This window comes from Perkinsus marinus, assembly GCF_000006405.1.
Source record: "Perkinsus marinus ATCC 50983 genomic scaffold scf_1104296941592, whole genome shotgun sequence".
Classification (NCBI taxonomy): domain Eukaryota; phylum Perkinsozoa; order Perkinsida; family Perkinsidae; genus Perkinsus; species Perkinsus marinus.
The window spans coordinates 6,209-30,079 of record NW_003212465.1 but is presented as its reverse complement, the minus strand read 5'-3'; the positions used below and the strand labels follow the sequence as shown (position 1 = coordinate 30,079).

At 48.5% G+C, this 23,871-nt stretch overlaps 10 protein-coding genes across 11 annotated transcripts; 2 read left to right on the top strand and 8 right to left on the bottom strand.

The window, feature by feature from the left end:
- Window positions 1-886: 886 nt before the first annotated feature.
- On the top strand, window positions 887-1,545 carry Pmar_PMAR001288 (hypothetical protein; the record flags this gene model as incomplete). Its single annotated transcript, XM_002781770.1, has 5 exons — window positions 887-958; window positions 1,003-1,083; window positions 1,127-1,266; window positions 1,313-1,402; window positions 1,449-1,545. 5 exons carry the CDS (start codon window positions 887-889, stop codon window positions 1,543-1,545), a joined length of 480 nt encoding a protein of 159 aa, XP_002781816.1.
- Window positions 1,546-2,164: 619 nt separating this feature from the next.
- On the bottom strand, window positions 2,165-2,328 carry Pmar_PMAR001287 (hypothetical protein; the record flags this gene model as incomplete). Its single annotated transcript, XM_002781769.1, has 1 exon — window positions 2,165-2,328. A coding segment is annotated over one exon (164 nt), but the record flags the coding sequence as incomplete, so codon positions are not given.
- Window positions 2,329-3,435: 1,107 nt separating this feature from the next.
- Pmar_PMAR001286 (Glycerol-3-phosphate transporter, putative) lies at window positions 3,436-4,863 on the bottom strand (the record flags this gene model as incomplete). Its single annotated transcript, XM_002781768.1, has 1 exon — window positions 3,436-4,863. The coding sequence occupies one exon, from the start codon at window positions 4,861-4,863 to the stop codon at window positions 3,436-3,438; it is 1,428 nt and encodes a 475-aa protein (XP_002781814.1).
- A 1,922-nt stretch (window positions 4,864-6,785) lies between these two features.
- Window positions 6,786-10,877, bottom strand: Pmar_PMAR001285 (hypothetical protein). Its single transcript, XM_002781767.1, has 15 exons — window positions 10,813-10,877; window positions 10,629-10,716; window positions 10,545-10,583; window positions 10,368-10,496; window positions 10,140-10,319; window positions 10,018-10,090; window positions 9,784-9,952; window positions 8,583-8,698; window positions 8,395-8,505; window positions 8,120-8,349; window positions 8,015-8,071; window positions 7,862-7,966; window positions 7,744-7,812; window positions 7,595-7,696; window positions 6,786-7,551 (listed from the first exon to the last, which is right to left on the bottom strand). Exons 1-15 carry the CDS (start codon window positions 10,874-10,876, stop codon window positions 6,798-6,800), a joined length of 2,286 nt encoding a protein of 761 aa, XP_002781813.1. The 5' UTR covers window position 10,877; the 3' UTR covers window positions 6,786-6,797.
- Window positions 10,878-10,980: 103 nt separating this feature from the next.
- On the bottom strand, window positions 10,981-12,546 carry Pmar_PMAR001284 (hypothetical protein). Of its 2 annotated transcripts, XM_002781766.1 has the most exons (2): window positions 12,396-12,546; window positions 10,981-12,147 (listed from the first exon to the last, which is right to left on the bottom strand). In XM_002781766.1, exons 1-2 carry the CDS (start codon window positions 12,428-12,430, stop codon window positions 11,073-11,075), a joined length of 1,110 nt encoding a protein of 369 aa, XP_002781812.1. In that variant the 5' UTR covers window positions 12,431-12,546; the 3' UTR covers window positions 10,981-11,072. The 2 variants fall into 2 exon arrangements, with proteins under 2 accessions (XP_002781812.1, XP_002781811.1); XM_002781765.1 differs by having other exon boundaries at window positions 10,981-12,532.
- Window positions 12,547-12,934: 388 nt separating this feature from the next.
- Window positions 12,935-14,503, bottom strand: Pmar_PMAR001283 (conserved hypothetical protein; the record flags this gene model as incomplete). The annotated part of the gene is made up of 1 exon (XM_002781764.1): window positions 12,935-14,503. One exon carries the CDS (start codon window positions 14,501-14,503, stop codon window positions 12,935-12,937), a length of 1,569 nt encoding a protein of 522 aa, XP_002781810.1.
- Window positions 14,504-14,665: 162 nt separating this feature from the next.
- On the bottom strand, window positions 14,666-16,186 carry Pmar_PMAR001282 (hypothetical protein; the record flags this gene model as incomplete). Its single annotated transcript, XM_002781763.1, has 1 exon — window positions 14,666-16,186. One exon carries the CDS (start codon window positions 16,184-16,186, stop codon window positions 14,666-14,668), a length of 1,521 nt encoding a protein of 506 aa, XP_002781809.1.
- Window positions 16,187-17,006: 820 nt separating this feature from the next.
- On the bottom strand, window positions 17,007-18,527 carry Pmar_PMAR001281 (hypothetical protein; the record flags this gene model as incomplete). The annotated part of the gene is made up of 1 exon (XM_002781762.1): window positions 17,007-18,527. The coding sequence occupies one exon, from the start codon at window positions 18,525-18,527 to the stop codon at window positions 17,007-17,009; it is 1,521 nt and encodes a 506-aa protein (XP_002781808.1).
- A 155-nt stretch (window positions 18,528-18,682) lies between these two features.
- On the bottom strand, window positions 18,683-20,203 carry Pmar_PMAR001280 (hypothetical protein; the record flags this gene model as incomplete). The annotated part of the gene is made up of 2 exons (XM_002781761.1): window positions 18,683-18,885; window positions 19,291-20,203. 2 exons carry the CDS (start codon window positions 20,201-20,203, stop codon window positions 18,683-18,685), a joined length of 1,116 nt encoding a protein of 371 aa, XP_002781807.1.
- A 562-nt stretch (window positions 20,204-20,765) lies between these two features.
- Pmar_PMAR001279 (zinc finger protein DHHC domain containing protein, putative) lies at window positions 20,766-23,247 on the top strand. Its single transcript, XM_002781760.1, has 11 exons — window positions 20,766-20,829; window positions 20,879-20,950; window positions 20,997-21,143; window positions 21,193-21,259; window positions 21,306-21,398; window positions 21,613-21,688; window positions 21,869-21,976; window positions 22,553-22,688; window positions 22,737-22,897; window positions 22,947-23,046; window positions 23,093-23,247. Exons 1-11 carry the CDS (start codon window positions 20,773-20,775, stop codon window positions 23,219-23,221), a joined length of 1,146 nt encoding a protein of 381 aa, XP_002781806.1. The 5' UTR covers window positions 20,766-20,772; the 3' UTR covers window positions 23,222-23,247.
- Window positions 23,248-23,871: the final 624 nt, after the last annotated feature.

Sequence of the window (23,871 nt, the reverse complement as noted above, 5' to 3'; positions counted from 1 at the left end):
TGGATGCCTCCAAATATGAGAGTGAAACATGGAGGGATACCATTATGAACGATTCTCTTTCTGTTGATGTATAGCATTATATCAGGAGCGGAGTTATAGATATACTCCCCGAGTAAAAGTTGGTATTTTGAGGCGCAATTTTAACACGTATATGCTAAGAATATGTGGAGAAAACGTTTCACCGGCCGTCGACTTCTCACTAACTACCAAGAGTTAGACCCTGAAACTTGGAGGTCATGTCAGGTAAAGCATGAGTACATACCTCCCTGAGCCGCAAGATGATAGTCGTTGTGGTGGCTGTGCACGAGTCGAAAAACCGGTTATGCTAAGAATATGTGGAGGGGTGTAATCTCCCCCCAGTGCCAGATCGCCCCGTGGGGATTACTGGACAGTGTTGGTCAGATCGATACTAGGACTGCCAGGCTTGCCATCACCCATGCATTCATGCTACGAGTATGGTCACCGAGGAAAGCTCGACGGTATAAGCCTTTCCCCCGTTTTCCTTGTGATGCGCCTGAAATATGTGGAATATAATCTCATCGTATCTGTGATCAATTCTGTTTGTGAGACTTTAGGCCACAGGTAGTACAGTGGCTGCGGCTAGGCTTGTACGACGTTTTATCTACCGGCACCATAGAAGGCGCAATCTACTTTACTGCATTTCGCCGTCTGTGAAATCGATCCTACGCTCTTTTCATTCTCTTCATTATGGAGTAGCTGTTAAGCCTTCCAGCTATCATAGGAGTCGGTATGCTCAAGGCAATACACACACGTTACAAATCGATTACGATACTCGTATTCTCCCGATCACTTAGATTTCAGTGATTCTATTCCTTATCTTTTTCTCACTACGATTGAGGCTTCCACCTCCTCTTCGTAAACTTCAATGCAAAGCTTTGGTGTAGGACCTCCAGGGCCTACAGTAGAGCACCTTTTTGAGGGCTCAACTGGTGACCAGGTAAGAGCGCTACCAGCTCAGCCCACGTATACTCCTACTCTCAGAACGTTGCCACGGTCCACTTCCTTCCTCCGGGAATATCCGACCCTTGGCTATCCCTGATGCTCTTCACTGCGGCGTGGTGTGTAAGTGCATGCCTATCCATTCACCTTTACTTGTCCGCCTCAGATTCTCTACTCCATCCTTGTATGTGCTATTGGATGCCTAAACTCTGGTCTTCGGGCCACCAATCCTTCCAGCATCAATCTCACCCCCATGACGCCGTTTTTGGCCAACAATCTTACTAGCTTAGCTAACACCTTTCTTAGGTCAGGACATCCCTCAGCTGTATTCGCTTCTCATCCTCCTTCTCAGCATCACTGGAGTGTCGGTATTTGCCATACAGTTGAAAGCAGATGGTCTGAGCCTAGCCTCCCCGCGCCTTATAGTGGGTCCCCTCCTTGAGTACGTTCTCTATTGCCTCCCTTTCCGGTCTCACCATTCCTCTCAGGTATACTTCGACTTTCTATATCGCCTTCGCGGCCTATTGTGTCTATGATATGCTCTGGGTTGTCTTCCTTCAACCTAGCATCGACAAGGTGAACTGAGTTTAATCTGATCGATTGATAATTGATGCTATCAGGTCATGCTCGGTCATCACGTGCTATTTTTCGCTGTTGTTTGGCTTCTTTACTCGGAAGGGGTGTTCTCTTTACTTGCAGCCGTCCTTCTCCTCCAGGCAAGCTTCCATCTTCGTTTGATAGTTCATACCTTTCCTTGATTCAGGAGGCGTCTAGTCCTTTCGTGTGCCTGCTCCATGTTCTCAGAGAGCTAGGCATCACTGGAGGCAAGCTTTACGCAGCCAATGGCGTGGTTATGACGATAACCTTCGGCTTATTCCGGGGTGGCCCATTATATCGTCGTGGTCCCTTGGGCACGTTCGTTTTTCAGTCCTCCTTCCACTGCTCGCTATTATACACGTCTTCGTGCATTGGAACAGTTCGGCCATCAACAGTCGAATGAATTGGCGGATTATCCTCTGCATAACCCTCGTTAGCGGCGGTTATTGTCTTCAGCTGTATTGGTTCGGCAAAATCGTAAGGCATCACGCTGTCTTTGGCATCCAACGGCAATGCATCTGATAAATTTCAGGTCCGCGGCATGATAAAGCATGTGATTGACCACGAAGAACATGATTGTGATTTAGATTTGGAGGATTCCCAACCTTTACTGAAGGTGGGAGGCTGTCTCAGCGTGGTTGCTCTCAGTAAATGTCATGCTGTTCCAGGGAGGGTCGAGTAGCTCAGACCGACGGAGGTCGGAGTCATCCGACCCTATGTTGAGCGTTAGATCTACTGGAGACTCCGCAGCCGGTGCCGGCCGGTAGCTTCCTGATATACATGCGCCTATGTTGTATGAACGTCGTGTTGTCCATGAATGTTCGTGTCTTGTTACAACGATTCACTTTACTGCTGCTGTATCGACTCAGGGTGAGTGAGAGAAAAGAGAAATGACTGTTCATGTTTGGGAGAAAGGATAGAAGTTGAATGATGGGAAAATGCGATCATTAGTGTGCACTTCCTGGATCGAGTGGCGTATCTGCCCCTCAGTGCAATCGACCTTGGATCCTGGATTTGTCAAAATTCGAGGCAAAATTGTGCCTGGAAGGACCGGTTGTAACCATATTTTCGGTGTTGTCTACCTCACTCCGAAACCAACCGAGGAAATAGGCTTTAGACTCGGGGAAAGGCAGCCTTGCAACAAGAGTGCAGAATCCTTCCGAGGTTGTCCACACAGTCATGAGATGAAGCTCAGATGAAAAACTCTTCTTACCTGTTTTATTTCGGAACCGGCCGACAAAATAGGCTTGAGTCTCTCGGGAGGAGAGCCTTGCAACGAGGATACATGAGAGTTCAAGAGTGACAAACATCAGTCACAACCCCTCTCAGGAAAAATGAGGCAGGCCTTGGAATGACGTAGTCACCAACTATGGAAACTAGTCGAAAAATTAGTCTTGATAAGGCAGATCTTGTACTGGCATAGTCGCCTCTCTTACGAGCATTGATCCTAATTAGATAAATCGTGCAGTGGCATAGGCACCCCTCTCGCGAGGGTTGATCCTAATTAGGTAAATCGTGCAGTGGCATAGGCACCCCTCTCGCAAGGGTGGATCCTAATTAGCCAAATCGTGCAGTGGCATAGGCACCCCTTTCGCGAGGGTTGATCCTACTTAGCCAAATCGTGCAGTAGCATAGACTACTTCATCGGGAAAGTTGATCCTAGAAAATGTACAAGTACAACTACCCAAGTCTACTCTCGTAAATACAAGACGGACAAGCACCAATTTACAACTCGAGATCTAAGAGATGTGAAACGATATTAAATTAAATCGACTTCAGTGGTACAGTCAATTACGCGAGGACTAGAGTACGACTGATATCACAGGAGAGACGTTTGAGTAGTAAAAGAAACATGAAGAAAGAAATATTCAAAAATGTTCACTTAGATACATCGGTGGGAACTCTCTGCTGCCTGGGAGACCTAAACCCCTTCAGGAATCCCTTAGTCTCCTTATAGGCTCGTGTCCCAAGAAGAATGCAAGAGAGTCCGAGAGAAACAGGTAGCAATATAAAAACACCGTCCCAACTATAGGTAGCTATCCATGAGACTAATCCCTGCTGTACAGCGGCTCCGCATGCACCAGTGCCATCGATGATACCGGTCACTTGACTCACTGCTTTGCGGTTACCTTTGAGAGCATCTTGACGACCAATATCGGTGCATACCACACTACCGACAAGATTCGATGCACCTCCAATCAAGAAGCCTGCCAGGAGCAACATCACGCTCAAATAGACAACTGTGGGGTCGTCAACATGCAGCAGAGATACTGGGATCAAAGCCAAGAAAATAAAGAAAAAGAGTGATGGAGATCTTCCTGATCCTTGTACCCTAGCCATGTAATCTGATACCCAACCGCAGATGATACAACCAAATACCGTGCCTATGTTGTACAGCATATCGAATAGGTTGGCCTTCTCAGGAGGAATATCAGCATGTTCGTTCAAGTAAAGTGGTAGCCAGAAGAACATAGCGTAGTTTACACCCTTAACACATGCATAGGTCAGAGCGAATATCAATACGCCAGGAATAAGCCACGCTCTCCAGAACTTGATAGGATGCTCTTCATCTCGCATAGCAGGAAGATCGGCATTAACGTGACTCTCATCACTATCGCTGCTTGTAATCGTCGCACGAGTTGTACTTCCTGTACTTGAAAGGACACTCTCTATACTAGAAGGGAGCATAAACAAAGATATCAACGTCACGATAACCACGATCAAACATGGAGAAATGAAAGTCGAAGCGATAACAACCTCACCAGTTCCACCGAAAATAACAATCATAAGTGAGGCCAAACTCGAGCCGACGATGTTTCCAACCGCAGAGTTGGTTGCCCAGAAACCAAAAATCAACCCTGAGTGTAACTGATCGAAGTAGTCCCCCATAATCTTCACCAGTACTGGCCAAATGGCAGACTGAGCGGCACCATTGAGACCATTGAGTACGTAGTACAAATAATGAAAACCCTTGGAGGTATAGAGCACCATGAGAATCCCACATAGACACTGAACTGCTGCGGCCAGAACAACGAATAGCAAGACAACTAACATCGGGTTGTAGATATCACCTAGTATACCAGTAAAAAGCATTGCGATAGCGTAGGAAATCATGAAAACCACATCCATCGCGCCGAAGAACGCCGTGGGATAACCGAACTCTTCTGCTTTCAATAACGGCGCGGCACTCGAAATGGACTTGCGCATTGCATGAACCATCACATAGATGAGGAAAGTGAGAGTGAATGCTAGACCCTGGTAGAAGAGGACTGGCTTCGGGACAATGCGTGTGAGGTCGATAAGCATCTATACTCTGCGGGATGAAAAAAGGCTGGCAAGAATGATTTTGACATGCGCAATCCGTGGAGCTAGTAGCCAGCTCAAATAATCACACAAACCCGTAAGCTAGTTCTAACTTTGCATGACTTTGCATTGTGAATAGGGCTATTGTGTGCGAGGAGACAGCTCTGACTGGGATGCAGCGGAGGGGTAGAAAAACTGCCGCTTCACATATCAAAAGAGTTCCGTCGAGAGTTCCATCGTCTTCCAGGTAGGATATTTGGTGATATCCGGTAAGCTGGTGATGTCAATCGATACCATTAATCAGAAAAGCCGATACACAAAGGGTACTTCGCAGGACCTGTATGGAAGTTCACATGTCCAAATTCGACAGCCCCCGTATACGATCATAACATGCTGCATGGGCTCTAGCCGGGGGTGATGCTTTCGAGAATTTCCCAATGGTAAATCTCTTCCTTACCTTGGGAGTTGTGACAGAAAGTTTTGGTCACCACAGCACCACCCCGATGCCGATTGACATGAATTTCAGAGAAAACGGTAGATGTTCCCACCATGACGTCATAATCAATGCTCGTGCCTTTTGGATGCCCCTGATGTTGTAACTGCTAATTTGTCAGCACTCGAGCTCATCGAGGAAGAAAGAAGGTAGTGGTTATCCGAGCCGCAAGCGCTATGCTTAGTCGCATAGCCGAATGACGCCTCATTCCAAAAATTTCATACCGATCGTTCGCATTATTTGTTCCTTCCGAGTGTGATGAGGAGGAAGGATGCCCGAAATGTGGCGCACACACGAGGACTCAGAATCATCTCCTCAGGAGAGTCTCCTATCCAAGAATATCAATAACATAATACGGATAGGTTTGCTTCCAATCTCACGTCGTGGCCCACGACTCGTGGGTATACTGCGGTCGCAGGACCCCTGCAGTAGCAGGATGTAGCATTCTGGTATTCCTCTACCATTCACTGATGATGATGGACCCAGCAGTGATGACATGCAGAGCGGCCACTGGTTATCAACCTATCTGCGAGTGGGTTGCATTCTCATGCACATCCATATCAGCTTGACGAGGCAAATCAGGCCGCCCTCGGTAATGCTCGATGGCACGACATCTACTGTGACAGTCGTTGCGATGGATATACTCGTACCGCCTCAATATCATGTGAGTGAGATGATAGAATCGGTCTATCTGCAATTGATCAGTGGGTTGTAGATTCAGTCGTATTTGAAGGGAATGCAATTATGAGTTCGTGCGTTCATGCCGAAACACTCGCGTTTTGCCGTCATGTGGTAGTGGAATATAACACAGACATCTCACCAAGCTCTGCCCTGATGAGCGCGGCGACAACCAGAGACCCAGCAACGACCCGAACGGAGGGTGCTATTCAGGGACTGTGTTTGCATAGGCCACCATGGAAGTTATGAACCCATGAACTCATGCCGGAGGTGTTTGAGGAAGAAGAGTATTATTCGCTGGTCAAGAACTACCCAGACAGTAGCTAGACTTACGTCGTTTGAAGCGACTGTGTCCATTCTTAATCAAGTCAGTGCGACGGCCAACAATTGCGTATTTCAACTTCAGATTACTCGGACTTGAAAATCCCCATCCGAGTCATGCAGTAGCTGTACGGGTAGCAAGTAGCCGTGTTATCAATTTGCTGCCATTCCTCATCAATAGTGATGTTGGAGGTCCTCCTCCTAATACGAATTGACAACGAGAAACACATGAAACAATCCTGGATCCGGACGAGGAAGTGATCTGCTGCCAGGGGCTTATCAAAATAGTAAATTCGACAACATCTCGAAGTGCCATCGCACCACCAGCGTACTGTTTTTTAGGGACACAGTTTCCGTTTCTAGCTTGTTGCCATTACCCCCACGAGAGACTTCCGAACACGACACTCGCACTGGCAATATAAATAGTAATAATATTCGTACTCCTCTACTGACGTTGCTGTTGTTGTTGTTGAGCGTAGTATGCTGAGCATTTGGCAGCGTATTCGGCCATCTGTTTCTGATAGGTGGCGAGAGCTGCTGCGTACTCCTCCAACGATGATGTTGCCTTCACAGCCTGCCCAGCGTAGGGTGCCTGCCCACCTCCAGCAGCAGCAGTAGCTGGCTGAGCACTGGGCCCTGGCGTTGGTGTACGAGCCTGTTGTTGTTGCTGGCCATAGATACCAGTATACATTGGCATTGCAGTCTGCTGCCCACTACTGCTAGCAGCGCCACCATACACCCCCAGCCCTCCCGAAGACTGCACTGACTTGTACTGCTGTTGTTGCTGCTGAGTGAGACCGCTACTATATTGGCTACCAGCCATATACTGTCCAGCATTGAGAGCAGTAGCGGCAGGAGGTAGTTGTTGAGCATACGAGGTAGAGGACACAGCCGCATGTCTACCAAACGGCTGAGTCGTACCACCACCAGTAGCAGTAGCAGCGGTGGTAGCATAACTAGCCATGCCCGGTTGTTGCTTCACAGTTTGCTGACCGTAGTAGCTAGCAGCTGCTGACATCTGAGCAGCTCTAGCCGCCATATCCGCCACACTAGACTGTGGGTACGGCTGGGGTGGCAGAGGATTCCTCGACTGATAGGCGCCGCCAACTGCTGGTGTTGCTGTTGCCATCATCGTAGCACCTTGCTGCTGTTGCCACGGTCCTCCTGCTGTTGATGCTGGTGGTGCCGCCGATGACGACCTGGCATGCTATCAGCCAACAACTCCCAGATGCCACTCCTCACCCGTAAGATCCGAAACCTGCCCGATTCATTGATGCTCCCACTGCCGGCTGAGCAGTAGGCGTCTGGTGTTGAGGTACTGAGTGCATTGGTGGCCTGTTACTACTAAGAAACACCCAATACAGCAAGCAGGGCAGACCGACCTCCCCTACATCTGTTGTTGCTGGTTGTGCTGAGCATACGACCGTTGTTGGTACGGAGGTGCCGGACTAGGGTAGGGCCTAGCCACAGTAAGAAGAGATGTCTACCCCAGCGTAAGAACTATACCACCTATGTGTTCCCTGCTGTTGTTGTTGCTGTACTGGTTCCCTCCTCAACATTGAACCTCCCTGTGGCATCTGCTGCTGGTGCTGCTGCTCATACGAGGCAGCGACTCTGACAACCAACAATTACTTCCAAGCACATGACAGTAGTCCCTCTCACCTGGGCCTCTTGTCCGGTCCTCCCCCAGTCTGCCCAAGTTGCCTCTTATCACTGTAACTGGCATGACTAGTCATCCACCCCTAGGCCCCAACCCAGTACCCCCACCTAGCCGCCACTGCTGACATCCTCACCGGCGCCGCCTTTATCCTGGCTTCTCTCTCACGCTCCTTTTCCTTCGCCAGCCTCTCCTTAATTTCCTTATCTTTTTCAAGTTGTTCCTTCATCCTAGCCTCCCTCTCCTTGGCCATCCGCTCAGCTTCCTCCTCCTCCCGCTTCGCTCGCTCCTTCGCATCGATCTCCGACCATACTTTCTGGCAGGAGTCATTCTTAGCATCCTGAATCAAAGCAACATCCATAATTTCGTGGCGCGCGAAAATTACCATAGCAGAAGCATGCCATCCTCCTGTAAACTCAGCAGTCTCCTCTCCTCCCCATCCTGCCACTTTAGCCGTATACTGATACTCCTTATGCAGTTCATCGCCATCCTGGACCTAAAAAGCATACGATTAGACAACCACACCGCCCCCCAGCCCGACTAGACAAGGAACAATCAGCCATTAAGTAGCACCTCTCGCTGGGCCTCAGTGAAGGTGATGATCTCCTTCCCCTCATCTCCTCCTTCTTTCAGCACGTCCTTCAGCCTCGCCGTAGTAGCCGGTATCACGGAATTACCATAATTACTACCTGTCACAATAAAGTGAACATAGAAAAAACAATACCATGAATAGTAAGAGTAAGAGAATATACAAAGGATCTCAACAGTGACAAATACTACATGTGATACAAGACCGATCAAGACTACTGCGCTAATGTGCCCTTCCAAAATGATAATAACACTACTGATGACGGAAAAACTACAAAGTGCTTATGACAAGTTGTCGAGCCCATCCTGAATCTCCCAACTGAATCTCAGAGTTATGGCAACTACCGCCGTGAGCAGGCTTTCAACGTTTCAAGAATCGGGTAAAAGGTAGGTATATGATAGGTAGAAAATTTCAATGCCGTTATCTCCCATCGTGTGTTCCCAGAGAGTCCTATAGATATTCCCTGCGATAGAATTCAGAGCTAAATGCTGATGATCATCTATTTCCCGTCTGGGATCGTCAATGCTATCTCCCATGTGTTTATTTTACCCGTAGGGCACTAGATTAGTGCCCTAAACCGTAGTTGGGCATAATAACCGTATTATGTCCATCATGAATCTTCCTCATTGGGGTCTTGGGCCTACCTTATCGCTCCTGCCCACATAGATCCCACCTGCACTAACGGACTCGATGGGGAAGAGGCAGTTGATGAGGACAGCATCACTGGGAACAACAATGAGGAGCCCGCCGCTACGGCCAACGACAGTGGTCTGCTATACTAAGCTATTGGCCCCTTCCCATCATATTAATCATCCCATTTTAGCAAGAATAACAGCTCCGTCCGGACCACGCGCGTTTTTCTTGCACACATTTCTACTGAGTGACCCTAGTGGACAGCCGAAATATGAGAGACTACCAAGTAATATTCCAGCCTACGTCCGCCAGTCGGTGTTGTAATTACTAACCCTTCTAGGCTCAGTCATAGCCCTACGCCAAGCACTGCTAGTACCCAAGCATTCATCCTAGCGCATCCTATACCGACCTCATCGATGCTGTATTAGATGTGATCATACTATGAATGACCATACAAGTTATTGTTCATAAGAAAGGCATAGACGACGATTCAAGAGTTGTTATAAAAACAAAGAAGATGACCATAAGCCCAAATAGTATTATTATTATTACTGTTCTTTTCCAGTAGGTCATCCAATGGTATTCCCTTCAACGTTATAGCCGCATGTGCCGCTGCTTGGAGAGCTAGACGATAGTCCGATTGATAACCACCATCAAAGTCGATCCTCCCACCCCCATTAGGCTGCTGATACCACCATACAACACAACGATAGGGGAGACCCTGAGGGGCAGCAGCCACACATACTGACGACCCCAGCTACCACCACCACCACGATGACCCTTTACCTTCTCCATCATCTCCCCTCTGTTCACCGAATAATCATCCACTTCGAGCTGAATACCATGTTGCTGCAAATATCTAGACAAAAAGTATCAAAATCTTAGCGGAGCGAAGTTATTCCGAGTACTCTTCCAATGCCTTCTTAAAATCAATGGTATAGAGGAGCACTGAGGCAGCCCTGAGTTCCTTCCTCTTAGCATCAGCCTTAAGCGCAACACGTCGCCTCTCCTCGTCATTGAAATGAGTGTCACCACCAGAGGTTGGCATTCTATACTGCATCGGTGGAGGCACCGGTACTGGCTGAGTTCTGAGGGCAAAACTTTTCACGCGCCACGAAATTCCGAAATCGTGCTACGGTAGGACACTGCGAAGATACGCGATGCGACTACTGCCGTTGTCCATCTCATATTCATCATAAGCAATAGGTCGTCGAGGCGGAGTCGTCACAGAGAAGGCCGGAGCACCGAGCTCAGGAGGGAGGTACCTAACGCTACTAGTCTCTCATAGCCACTCCGACCAATACCAATCCTACACTTGCGTTGGTGGTTCATTGTGTATAACCTCTGATGACCTGATACAGAGATATGCACCCTAAGAAAGCGAGGTTCTTGTTTACCTTTTAGCAACTCCTGAAACACTTCGCTCCGCCTCTACCGACTCCACAGCTTCCCCCATATGAACATCACCATCAACAGACTTTTCACCTGGGGTAAGATTCCTTATGGAGATCGAAAAGCATATCCTAGGTCCACCCATGCAAGATACGGATTAGGTCCGCGAACAGACCAACCCGAACTCACTTAAGTCAATAACAGCAGCTGATTCCTCTCCAAGTGTCTTCATGCTCGCCGTTGGTTGATCCATTGCCAGAAAACAGCTACTATCAAGTCACCTCCTTATTCATTCCACTTGAACCACTAAGGCAGCCTCAAACAGTGTGGGAAACAAACTTAGGTAGAAGCCAGAAACTTGGGTGCTGTATTTCAATACTATACCAACTGCAATTACTGATACAAAAAGCAGCAAAAACAACAACAAGAACTCATATGGGGTGTTTTCATCATTGGAAAAACAGTGAACCCATGCACGAACGGTGCCTTGCTAGATTGAGAGACGCCTTGAACGTCAGGCCTACTGAGGCCATAGCGTTTATCACATTGAGGAGAATAGAAGTGGACAGGACCGCATTGGACCCCACCGGCCTACGGAAGAATGGCCAGTTGTCCAGCTTGAACTCAATACTTCGACCATAGAGCGAATCCTCTTTCAGAACGTCCTTCCAGACTTGAGGAGACTGCAGAGCTTCCCGTACTGCAGCAATAGCCGGGGATAAGGAGCGCTGGTCAGTACTGGTAATTCTAATCTTATTGGGGGCATTGAACATAACACTAACAACGGGGTTTACTGGTCCTCTAATATCCTTACTGGCATTCTCTGAACGACGCCAGTAAATAACAGGCAACTTCCCCTCAACCACACCGGCTATCTCGAAATTCTGCTGCCACATCACTTGCAATATATTCGACAACAGCAACCTTGTGTCCACTCTAGACTTGAAGAACGCGTCGAAAGGGAAGCCCTTAAGGACCCACTCTTCCGCCTCTCCACATTCCTGCTGTCTCGAGCACCCTCTCGGCCAGCCCGCAGCTATAGCCCCCGAAATAGCCGATACCAAAAACTGGTCCAAACCTTGATGGGGCGGTCCAAACAGCCTCACACGGTCCATCTGGTTAAAGCTAAGTCCCACATATTCCGCCCGATCGGCTTCTTGTGGCATCTTCTGGAATACCAGCTTCGGTTTCAATCCGCGACTATCAGCCACTCTAACAGAGGTTGCTAGTCGATAACCGACTCTCTTCTCCAGCGAGACCAGTGCGCCCAATACAGCCTGCCTAGCCTGGACACCATCCGAGCCGAAACAAATCCAGGGAAGGGTCTCAAGAGAGAGATCGACACCATCAGGGGACTCCTTTACCTCATCAACGACCCAAGCCGTCTCTAAACCACTTCTAATAGCCGCTACCAGAGGCTCTCGAGCCTCGTGGGGCATACCACTAGTCACTGCGGTGACGCCTGACCAACCCTGTAGAGCCAGACACAGATCTGGCAAAGGAGTGGTATCATTAGCGTAGGCCCTGAGGATCCACACCTTAAGGAAACCCAGCTTGCGATGGGATATATCAACATCAGAAACCATCCGGAATCCCGAACGCTGCACAGCCGCCAACAGACCCAACGTCAGCCTACTAGTCTCGAAGCGATCCCCTTTGAAATTCCACCAAGGGAATCCACTGAGCTTAAACTTGTGCACACCAGTAGAGTCTTTTAGGTTCTCATCCTTCTGTATGCCCTCAGCCCAACAACTATTTATGGCGTGTCTTACCGCGTCCACCAGATGCTGTGGTCCTCGTTGAACATAAATCTTATCGTAGCCCAGTATGGCTATACTACAGAAGCCTGCTGAAGTTGGCACGAAGGGATAGGCCTCTTGGAATTCCACCTTGAACACCATATAGGAACAGTACTATGAAACTGATACGATGATGAGAGACCACCCAAGGCGTACGAATAGCGAAAACCGCCACTACAAAGTCGAATTTTCAAGATGCTCAGCAACATCAACACGTTAGCAATGTAGCTTGCTTGACAACCTAAGATTAGAGCAATCCCTGAAAGCCCCATTCCCATCACATTCCCCAAGCATACCAGACACTACCATTTTGTGATATACCAATTCGATAAGAAACGGCAGCCTATGAACGTGAGCTCAACGAATAGAGGACAATATGGCTACAACCCCTCACCAACACAACGAGGCCATCTAGGCAAAGACAAAACTTTAAATGGAATATCAAAGATGTAATATCAAAACTGTATCGACCGAAGACTGCCCTTCCCTCCACAGAAGCATAAGGCAGTGACTCACTTCCTTGTGAAATAAAGAGAAGAGAGTTCCTCCCTGTACTTACTGTTATCGGTGAAGATACATAGGCTCGAGAGGTCCAGCGATGTCTTCAAGTGCCACCCCAACTCGGCCATAATGTTGACAACAGTGAGCAGAACAGCTGTCGCGTACATAGTGGTCTTAGGCCCAGGCATCCACGTGTGGAAGGGAGACTTAACCAGCTGGAACTGAGCTGACCTGCCGTAACTGCCCAGGTCTTGGACCGCCTCGATAGGGAACTCTGGTGGGCAAAAAGCCATGCGAATCCTAGGCTGTAACTCTGCAACCAGAGCGTCGTCGGGGGAACATATCCTAACCTTATCGATGTTATTAAAGGATATACAGAGGACCGGTTCTTCTGCCTTCCTCATCGCTCCGCTAGGCTTACGGAAGATCATAAAGGAGGTCTCGGCAAGCCTACCAGTGAAGGCAACCTTGGGCATGAGTTCAAATCCCAGCGACCACATCTTTTGCAGTATTTTCCCCATTAAAATATTCACCTCAACCATATCTTCGTACTGCGTCTCCCAAGGGTGACCATTCAGTTCCCATCCATAAGCATTATCACGACCTTCCTCCAACTTGATCCCACGGCTCCAACTCTGCCCAATAACCAACCCCAATTCCTGCTGTAAGAAGGGATCCAGGAATTCTCCTGGGCTCGGGAATATCCTTATAATACCGCCACCATCAAGATGCATACCCACATAGGTTCCCCTATCCTTCGGAGCATCAGGAGGTGGTATACGTAGCAGCAGGCTCGACTTACAGCCTAGGTTCATAGACAACATCAGACTCCTATAGTGCCTATACCCAGCCTTTCGTTCCAGTTCCGTAAGGACACCCAGAAGAGTCTGTCTAGCCGGGACTGTGCGGTTTTCACCAGCAGAGAAGGGGGAGCCAGCCAGCTGGAATTGATAAGCCCCACTGTAGTCAGTTTCACTGCTGATTTGCCATGAATTCACAATACCTTGCCTCACAGCCTCTTGAACCGTATACTGCTGATTAGGCTCTTCCTGAGGACTCATAACAACACGTAAGTCGTTTTTGTCATGAAGGCCGATGAGGATATCCCTCCGGGGACTACGAACTGACATCTGATCAATTTTATGAAGCACCCAAACTTGCACGAAAAATGGCCTGGACATATCAATATCATCCAAAATACCCCAACCAGCTTCCCTCAAGCTCTCCACGATGTTCACAGCATATCTTCTCACATCCACTGTGCTCTGCCCATGGGCCGCCCAGATCCACTTATTGAATTCAAATTCGTGCAAGCCATCAGCCTTACTACATTTCTTATCTTTCTTAATGAGACTCTTATCGACAGCTCTCCGAACAGCCTCCAAGACCTCTTCTGGACACTTATACGCATATATACGACTATTATGGGCGAGGACCAGAGCTGAGAAGCCTTGGGAAGTAGGAGTGTTGGGCTGGGGATCATGGAATCCTTTAACCCCACCAAAACCGATGCGGAGTTGGTTGAGTTGACGCGTGTCGATGCCGAAGATCGACACGCCCACGGGAGAACTGTTGCCCATTCAAGACGGTAATAGTATCCTGTAGATCATCGGAGACAAAACCTACCCATACAAACCAACGAAACACGAATCATTTTAGTTCGAATTTGAACACTTAGAAGAGTCGAATTAAAGTGCTTCAAGAATGCACTCCGTGAATACCGTATCTTACCATAAGGGCCATCAGATACGTGTGTGCGTAAAATACATAGCAGCAGCATCCAGCTTGGACTGGCTATTATCGGTGCCGACCTGCTTCCTTGACACGTCGAGCGAAGTCCTCAGAATCCATCCCTGTCGATACAGGACATCCAATAAGGCCAAAAGCACAGTACCGCAATACAAAGTGTTATGGGCATTAGTATGTGTACAGAAGGGACGACCATCCAGCTTCATCTGCAAGGATCGGCCGTAGCGACCGAAACGCTTGACAGGGTCAGCAGATAGAGCCGGTCTCGTCATAGCATTCCGCACAAACCCCTCGAGGTTATCTACCACCGTCTCGTCCGTGCACGTTATTCTGATATCGTCAGTATCATGTAGAGAGACCCCCAGCACGGGCTCGTTAGGGGGCAGAGGAACATTGCCTTGTCGAGGCCTTCTGAATACCATTAAGGACATATCGGCCAGCTTGCCATTGCAGTCAATCTTAGGCGAAAGTTCGAATCCCAGCGACCACATCCCCTTCAACATCCTCCCCACCAAGATCCTCGAATCGACCAAATCAGTACCATGAGCGTCCCAGGGCAACCCGGCTAGCTCCCATTCATAAGCCCCGTCGTACACCCTCTCCTGCTGAATGCCCTTAGGCCAGGCTTCCACTATCGCACTGCGGAGAGTATCCTCCACAGTCTCATCCAGAGAGTCCCATGGGGGGCTTATCAAACGTACGACATTTTTATCATTCAGACTGACACCAACGTAGGTCACCTCGCCATGCTTGCTAGCGTCGTCATGATATCGGAAGATGATACTGGATTTACCCGACGTAGCCGCCGACAAGTTCAACGACTTCGCCATGCGATAACCCGTAGCCTTCTCTATCTGGGCGCACATCGCTACCAGCATCCTCCTAACTTTCACAGAATCCTCGACTTTAGTCCCCATGCAGCCAAATGGCCATCCATCCAATACAAACTCATGAGCACCGCCATACTTTCCTTCCTTGACGATTTCCCAGGAAGATTCAATACCGAGTCGAACAGCTTCAGTAATCGCATGTACACGACCAGGCTCATCATCACATGTGATACGAATGCTATCACCGCCATGCAGACCCACCAGGAAATCTTTATGACGAGGCCTCTCAATATCAGAGTCACTACGCCTCAAAACTAACATTCGAAGATACCCCGACCTAGACATGTCCACGTCTTCAAGGATCTCCCAGCGCACTGCATCTAGCTCCTCTATCAATCTTAATACCATCCGGCGGACTTCTACCGTCTTCTGGCCATTGGACATCCACAACCAACTGTCGAGCTTGAACTTATACAAGCCCTTAGCCTTGGTGGAAGGCCCATCTCCCCTCAAATGCTCCTTTCCCAAGGCATTCCGGACGGCTTGTTTAACCTCTTCCGGACACTTCAAAGTATACAGTGCTTTGAAACCACACAGAGCAATGACACAAAGGCCCTGAGAGGTAGTCCTGTCCGGGGACGGTTCGTACAGCCCCTTCAAGCCGCCGCAACAGACCGAACCCATGTAACAAAAATTAACTACAACCAATGAAATAAAGCCCGTCGTCGAACACTAGAGGAATGCTATAGAAAGACAGTTCCAGAATCTGATAAGACTAGCCCCAACCATGAAGCAGATACAGTCAGATGAATAAGAATAAGAAGTTAACTAGGAGGCGCCCATTTGAAGGGGCACTCCCCCCAAAGAGGCGTACTGCGTCCTGGTTTAATTAGGACGATCCTCCTTACTCCAATGCCCCATCTCATCCGATACGTATTCCTCTAGGTGGGGCAACTATGCCACCCCAATATGCACATCGGCACAATCAATTTGTTCGAGTAAGGCAACTATGCCCTCATATAGGTCTCAATAGATTCAATTCCTCGAGGCGGGGCATCCTTATTACCCCAACATATGCCTCAGTGCGATTATTCCCTTCAAGCGGGGCAACTATGCCACCCCAAGATATTACTCAGTGCAATTAATTCCGCAACCTCACAGCATAAGACGACCCGAACGATTCTCCCCACCGGAGTAAGGCCAATCTCGACTAACAGTAGAGATCAATTTCGCTATTAGTATAGCCAATCTTACTTGGGGCAGATATGCCATACCGCGACTAGAACGAACAGCTGATCTTAGGCTGGCTCATGTCGATACCGGAGAGTCGGCGAGAGTTTCCATAGGTGAAGGAATACTGAGCTGGACTTGCCAAATGCAGTATATTCATCCGAACTAACGAAACACGCTTCAAGCTGCTGCATTAATATGGACATCTATAAATTCATTGCCCGCCATCACATGAAATCACAGGGATTCAATGCCTGTCACACCAAAGGGAACACTAGGTACGAGCTTTCGTGAAATACATGGTAGCAGTATCAAGCTTATACTGCTTCTTATCATCAGCATAGTACTTCCTAGATACGTCAGGCGCTGTCCTCAAGACCCATCCTTGCTGATACAGAAGATCAACTAAAGCCAATAGGACAGTACCACAGTAGAGAGCATTATGGGAATTAGTGCACGTATGGAAGGGGCAGCCATTCAACTTCATCTGCAAGGATCGGCCGTAGCGACCGAAACGCTTGACAGGGTCAGCAGATAGAGCCGGTCTCATCATAGCATTCCGCACAAACCCCTCGAGGTTATCTACCACCGTCTCGTCCGTGCACGTTATCCTGATATCGTCAGTATCATGTAGAGAGACCCCCAGCACGGGCTCGTTAGGAGGCAGAGGAACATTGCCTTGTCGAGGCCTTCTGAATACCATTAAGGACATATCGGCTAGCTTACCACTGCAGTCAATTTTAGGCAGGAGTTCGAATCCCAGCGACCACATCCCCTTCAACATTCTCCCAACCAAGATTCTCGAATCGACAGTATCAGTGCCATATGCATCCCAGGGCCGCCCAGACAGTTTCCATTCATAAGCCTCGCCGTACATCCTCTCTTTCTGGATGCCCTTGGGCCAGGCTTCCACAATCGCCTTGCGGAGGGTATCTTTTATAGTCTCGTCCAGAGAGTCCCATGGTGGGCTTATCAACCGCACATCATCTATGTCATTCAGGCTGAGACCAACGTAGGTAACTTCACCGCAATCCCTCGAGTCCTCATAATACCGAAAGACCATACTGGACTTGCTTGCCTGGCCTGCCGATAAGTTTAACGACTTCGCCAAGCGATAGCCCGTAGCCTTCTCTATCTGAGCGCACATCGCCACCAGCATCCTCCTGATCTTGACAGAATCCTCGCCGTTCGCGCCCAGCGTTCCGAAAGGTCGTTTATTCAACACAAACTGATGAGCTCCGCCATACTCGCTTTCTCTGGAAATCTTCCAAGACGATTCAATACCGAGCCGAGCAGCTTCAGTAATCGCATGCACTCGGGTAGGCTCATCATCACATATAAAACGGAGATCGTCACTACCATGTAGGCCAACCAGGAAGTTCTTGCGGCGACCCCTCTCGAAATCATCGTCACTGCGCCTCAAAATTAACATTTGGAGGTACCCGGATCTGGACATGTCCACGCTCTCAACGATCTCCCAGCGAACTTTTTCCAACTCTTCTATGAAGCTCAATACCACCCTGCGGACCTCCACAGTCTTTACCCCATTAGCCATCCACAGCCAGCCCCCCAGCTTGAACTTGTACAGGCCCTTAGCTTTAATGGACGGCCCATCACTCTTCAGATGCTTTCTCCCCAGAGCGTTCCGAACCGCCTGCTTGACCTCTTCCGGACACTTGAGAGTGTAGAGCGCCCCTAGACCACAGAGGGCAATAACACAAAGACCCTGAGGGGTAGTCTTGTCCGGATGGGGCTCGTACAGCCCTTCAAGGCCGCTGCAACAGACGCAACCCATTCAATGAGAAATAACTACATGCGATAGAACAGGATTTCTTACCAAACACTGAACGAATGTATCACTGTTCCATGATCTAAATGGATAAAGTGAAACCTACACGGGGCACGAACGAGGTGTACCCAGGTTACTAAGACAATACAAGGTTGAAAAATTCACGCGGAATGCGCTTTGAGAAAGTATAACGACGATAAGTCCTGCTTCTCAGTTTCATTAGGACGATCCTTCCGAGTCCGATGCCTCACTTTACCCGATATGTCAAGAGAGGCCTTCACCTCCCAGCCCAGCTCATTCAAAGCATCTACTATAGTTAGGAGAATCAACCCGGCAGCCAGAGCGGTTCGAGAGCTAACTATGCCTTGAAACGGCAATCCATATAACTCTAGCTCAAATGATCTACCGTACCAACGTGAACTTTGGACCACATCTACCGACAAGCTGGGAGGGGCCAAGCTTGCACGCACGCGCGAGGATACTTCCTGAACCACCATAGAGTCAGTACTTGATAATCTGACTCGGTCTTGCCTGTGAAATGACAGGCAGAGGACTGGTGGAGGTGGGAGAATTCGTAGGGCCATCGGAGGCTTGCGAAATACCATGAAGGACAGGTCAGCAATTTTCCCGCTGCAATCGACTCCAGACCTGAGTTCGAATCCCAGTGAATACATTATTCCGATTATTCTCCCCACCAACACTCTAGCATCGACTGTATCGGCACCATCAGCCAGCCATGGATATCCCTTCAGCTTCCACTCATAACTACCTCCATACATACCCTGCCTCTGGATACCTCTGGGCCACGCTTCAACAATAGCTCGACCAATTTCGTCACGCGCCACGAAATCCATCTCTTGGCCAGGGGCCATAACCAGCCTTATATCATCCCCATCATTAAGACTCACCCCCAGGTAGCTTTCATGCCTTCTACTACGAGGGTCACTACCATTATCAGATAGAGTCTTGAATACCAAACTAGCCTGAGATCCCTTACGAGTCGATAATATAAATGAATTGTGTAAAACATACCCTTGAGCCCGCCCGAGCTGGTCACATATTCCAAGTACCATCTCTCGGACTGCTACCGTGGATTCCCCACTAGCACAGAAAGGGTTACCCGACAACTTGAACTCATACGAACCACCATACTCAGACTCTTCGGATATTTTCCATGCCCTCGAAATACCCTCCCGAATCGCATCTTGGACTGCATTAACTCTAGTACCGTCATCCATGATCAACATCCTCACATCATCAGTATCATGAAAGCCCACCATAAGATGCCTTCCTGGCGCTGACCCAGAGCGCCGTCTCAAAACCCATCCTCGCAAAAACCCAGAGCGAGACAAATCGACCTCGACTGCGACCTCCCAGCCAACTTCCTCAATCGCCGCAATAATATTCATAACAATCATACGAGTCTTCACAGTGTCAGTCCCGCTGCTCAACCACAACCATCTCGTTAAAGTGAATTTTTGTAGCCCTTTCGCCTTAGCTGAGAGCCCATTCCTTTTGATAGCTCCAGGACCCAACGCTCCCCTTATGGCTGCCACTACCTCCTGTGGGCATTTCAGGGTGTATATATGGTCTTGGTCTGATAGGAGTACAAGGCTCAAGTCTTGAGGGGTCGGAAGAAAAGGTGTATCCACCGATAGTGAGGAAAGGACACTATTACCCATGACTAACGAATACCTGATAAACGTACGTAGAGACCCCATCCCTCAACGCGACCTCTTCGGGAAGTGACCAAGTTACGGTATGGGAGCTACAACTGTGAGTTAAATCCCCACATCTCACCGGACGTCATTCACATAATGAGCACCGGAAGATAAGTCCAACCTCAATAAACTTCCCCACTACATGTAAAACTTAGATGCGTAGTAGACCCTTCTTAGTCGCTCCACAACTACCTCAGAGGACCCCCCCCTAGCTCCTCAATGGTGTCAAGAATCATGAATACGCCTTTCACTGGCATAACATTCGAAAGAGAGTTCTCCCCCGGTAGTTTTACCCCCAAAAAACGAATCATAATATTCCTCAAAAAGAGACTCTACTCTACCCCCTACAATGAGCTCAGTTTCCTATCCCCTCCCCCCAGTAGTAGTAATACCATCAAGTCTCCTCTTTATAAATTGTCAATCCACAGGGGCTGTTCAATCGAGTGACGAGACACTCAGAAAGAACATTCTCGCTCGCCCCAAAAATGTCCGTCAAGGCGTTGCATAGTAGAGGCATTTTTGGGGATACTATGCGTTTACCGCGAGTACCACTTTGGTTAAAAGCACCATTCATACTGTTATGGCATGTAGGAGATTTATATCTGAAAGCCACACCCGGAAGTCTCTTTTTTTCAGATTCCTAGTCGGATTGGATATCGAGTTGGAAGGTGTTTCGATTTATCAATTAAATTGATGGGACCAGCCTTAGTGAGGAATATCTTTCTAATCGTAGGAGGGCTATGTTGACCTCAAGATACTTTTGGCGTTCTCCCTATACGGTTTTTGTACCTACACCTACTTCGCGGTAATCGTCTACTATTACAATACAGCTTGGGTCTGGTCAGGGGCTACGGCCATTGGCCTCTTCCTGCTAATCAATATGATATACAACTATGTCAAGGCAGCCAATTTTACAGTTTTTCTATCAGAATGTGTACACCTTGTTTCAGGCCGCGGGGACCTCTCCTGGAGTGCCCCCAGTGTGCGATCCCGAGGCCCCATCCGGGAGCGAGAACGGTAGTTTGAGGAGTCTCGAGTGAAATGGGCAGTTGTGTCTCCTCAGATGTCGAAGAGCTTGCCCTTAGGAATGCATTACAGCTACGGTTGGCCAAGAATGGCAGAGTCTATCAAGGATATGCTAATAATGACAGTTCTGGTAGGTCTTGGGGGAGTTACTTCTAATGCGACATTTCAGTTGGGCCTCAAAGGTTCGTGCTGGGGTCTTCATCTTCGTCGTTTTGTTTTCTTTACCTGAATCCATCTCCCCACGAGGGGAAAAAAGAGCGGTCACACATGACTTAAATCTGCTACAGTGCTTATGCGTTTCCCATCATCAGCTGTTGGTTCGTCTCAATACGTGATGATCTCAGATGATGACGGCCCAGCAAAGCCCCCTCCACCCTCCTCTCTGACGGCTCCCTTTCCGCTGTGTCGGAAGTGCAACCGGTAGTTGCGGGTGGGGCACCCTGTTGTACTCGAGGTGTGGTATCATCAAGTAGCGAGTAATATTACGTATATGAATAGTACAATGAGGCGGAAGGCATGCCTGTTATCGATTAATACTCGTCTGCTAGTGTGTGTGATCAATTATGTCATGGCGGGGCGCGGTAGGAGCTCTTTCTTTAGATATAAACCGGCCCGAGCCCACCACTGTTCAGTGTGTAAAGTATGCGTACTGAAGATGGACCATCACTGCCCATGGCTGAACAATTGTGTAGGGCATCGGAATTACAAGTAGGTGGATATTATGCTTGGGAGTATGTGGAGAATACATCTATTCTCCATTATCCATTATCCATAGTGATTGGCCGTGAAGGACATGACCTGGCCAAATTGTCGTCTTGGTGGGTTCATTTTCCCAAGGGTAGCTGTTGATCACATGAGTATGATACCGATTCTAGGGCGAGATCTAATGTCATGGATTTGGAGGCCACGACTACGTACATTTCAATTTCTCACTTTTTTTCCTCTTGCGCAGCACCCCTTCGATCAGGCGAGTAATAGCCAGCATAGAGGTATAGCTGCAGGCTCAGTCCCTGCTGACTGAGCCTGCAGTATGAACCGGTAGATAGCGTGTTACACGGCAGAAAGTTCGATAAATTTCTCACTAATATGCCAGTATGCTATATAATTGCAATACATAATATTACACGGATGTATTACGTGTATTACGTGTATTACGTGTATTACGTAGTACGTTAATGTTACAGTACTATTACAGTACTATGCCAATTGCATATCATATATTCGGTCTCATACCCCCCCTAGAGATACTGTAATCCTTTTATATATCGTGTCCTTCCCACCAAGGTACTTTTACCTCTTCCTACTCTACCTAGAGTTATGCTGCCTTTTTGTCATTCTGCTGTTCTTCGACCCTTTCAATGCGGCGATGTTCCCAGCACGAGGAGCTCCCCGATGGGACATCTCCATTGCCTACAAACAGGTGATAATTTCGTGGCGCGCGAAATGATTCCAGGCTCCTTCTGTTCAGGCAGTAGCTATGTCCTTCGTCATATGTCTGGCGATAGCCATTGCGGTTGGTACTCTCCTCGGCTTTCACACTTACTTGGTGTTAACCAACCAGACCACAATAGACTTCCAGTCCAACGTACAGGAGGCTCGACTGGCAAAGCAGCAGGGGACACTTTTCATGTAATATGGCGAGTTGTGGTAAGGGCAGCTCATCGTGGTCGGTTGACAGTAACCCTTTCAACCTTGGGCGGTCCAGAAATTTCCACCAAGTATTTGGAGACTATACTTTTTGTTCATTCCGGTGGATGATACCGTGGGCTAATTCGAAGGTGAGTTGTCACGCGCCACGAAATTATGAAGATTTGTTATTTTCAGCCGGCCCCGAACTGTGATGGCTACATCTGGCCGACCATTGGTGCTAGAGGGCCTCCGCGAGGAGACAACCGCAGAAGCGCTCATCGTCACAACAACATTCCCCCGGTTTCTGACAACCCTGCAGAGTGAGTCTACCCGTACATATGACACAGTTTACTTCCCCTGCGTGTTGCGTATGTAATCGACACTCTTATCGGGGATGTGGTGGTAGTAGTTATCAATAGTAGTGATGTCCATCTCTGCCCTATCAGCTATTGAGAGGTTATGAAGGTAGTTCAATATAGGACGAATTAAAGCAAGTCTACCAGCGAGAAAGGTAGTGATAGTCCCTATCAGCGGATGTCTGGGCGGAATCTGAAGAGGCGGAGCGATGCTATTTGGTTTTTATGACATCCGAGATGTGGATCTCATCAGATGTAGGTGGTGTATAAGGGTGCGTACCACTCCTTTTGTACATCGTCCGCCAGGTATGGTGGCAGCTGGACTACACCTACTATCGTCGTTTGGTAAGAGGCACTCTAAAGTGTCCTCCTCTGCTCTCCACGAGATACTCCCTGCAGAGCTCAGCCATCATTATGTGATTGATGACTATTCCAGCACTAGACGCGAACACCGACTCGTTACTGTGTCACACAGAGCTTACAATCCTAGGTGGAGGATATCAAGGACTCGCAGTAGAATGATGCGGCTGTTCTGAGAAGGCTTATGGGGACTAGCAGTTAAGAGCAGGAGGAGCTCGAAGGCGGCCATCGGATGATCCATACGTACATGTAGCGTGT

Bases quoted from the DNA above. Each gene is read 5' to 3' on its own strand.
- Pmar_PMAR001285 (XM_002781767.1), bottom strand. From the start codon at position 10,876: ATGGATCAACCAACGGCGAGCATGAAGACACTTGGAGAGGAATCAGCT. The intron at 10,584-10,628 runs GTAAACAAGAAC...TCTCTGTATCAG, and splicing joins GTTTCAGGAGTTGCTAAAAG to GTCATCAGAGGTTATACACA. The intron at 9,953-10,017 runs GTAAAGGGTCAT...GCTGCCCCTCAG, and splicing joins GAGGGGAGATGATGGAGAAG to GGTCTCCCCTATCGTTGTGT.
- Pmar_PMAR001284 (XM_002781765.1), bottom strand. From the start codon at position 12,524: ATGGTGTTCAAGGTGGAATTCCAAGAGGCCTATCCCTTCGTGCCAACT.
- Pmar_PMAR001279 (XM_002781760.1), top strand. From the start codon at position 20,773: ATGCGTTTACCGCGAGTACCACTTTGGTTAAAAGCACCATTCATACTG. The intron at 21,689-21,868 runs GTAGTTGCGGGT...CTCTTTCTTTAG, and splicing joins CTGTGTCGGAAGTGCAACCG to ATATAAACCGGCCCGAGCCC. The intron at 21,977-22,552 runs GTAGGTGGATAT...CTTCCCACCAAG, and splicing joins GTAGGGCATCGGAATTACAA to GTACTTTTACCTCTTCCTAC.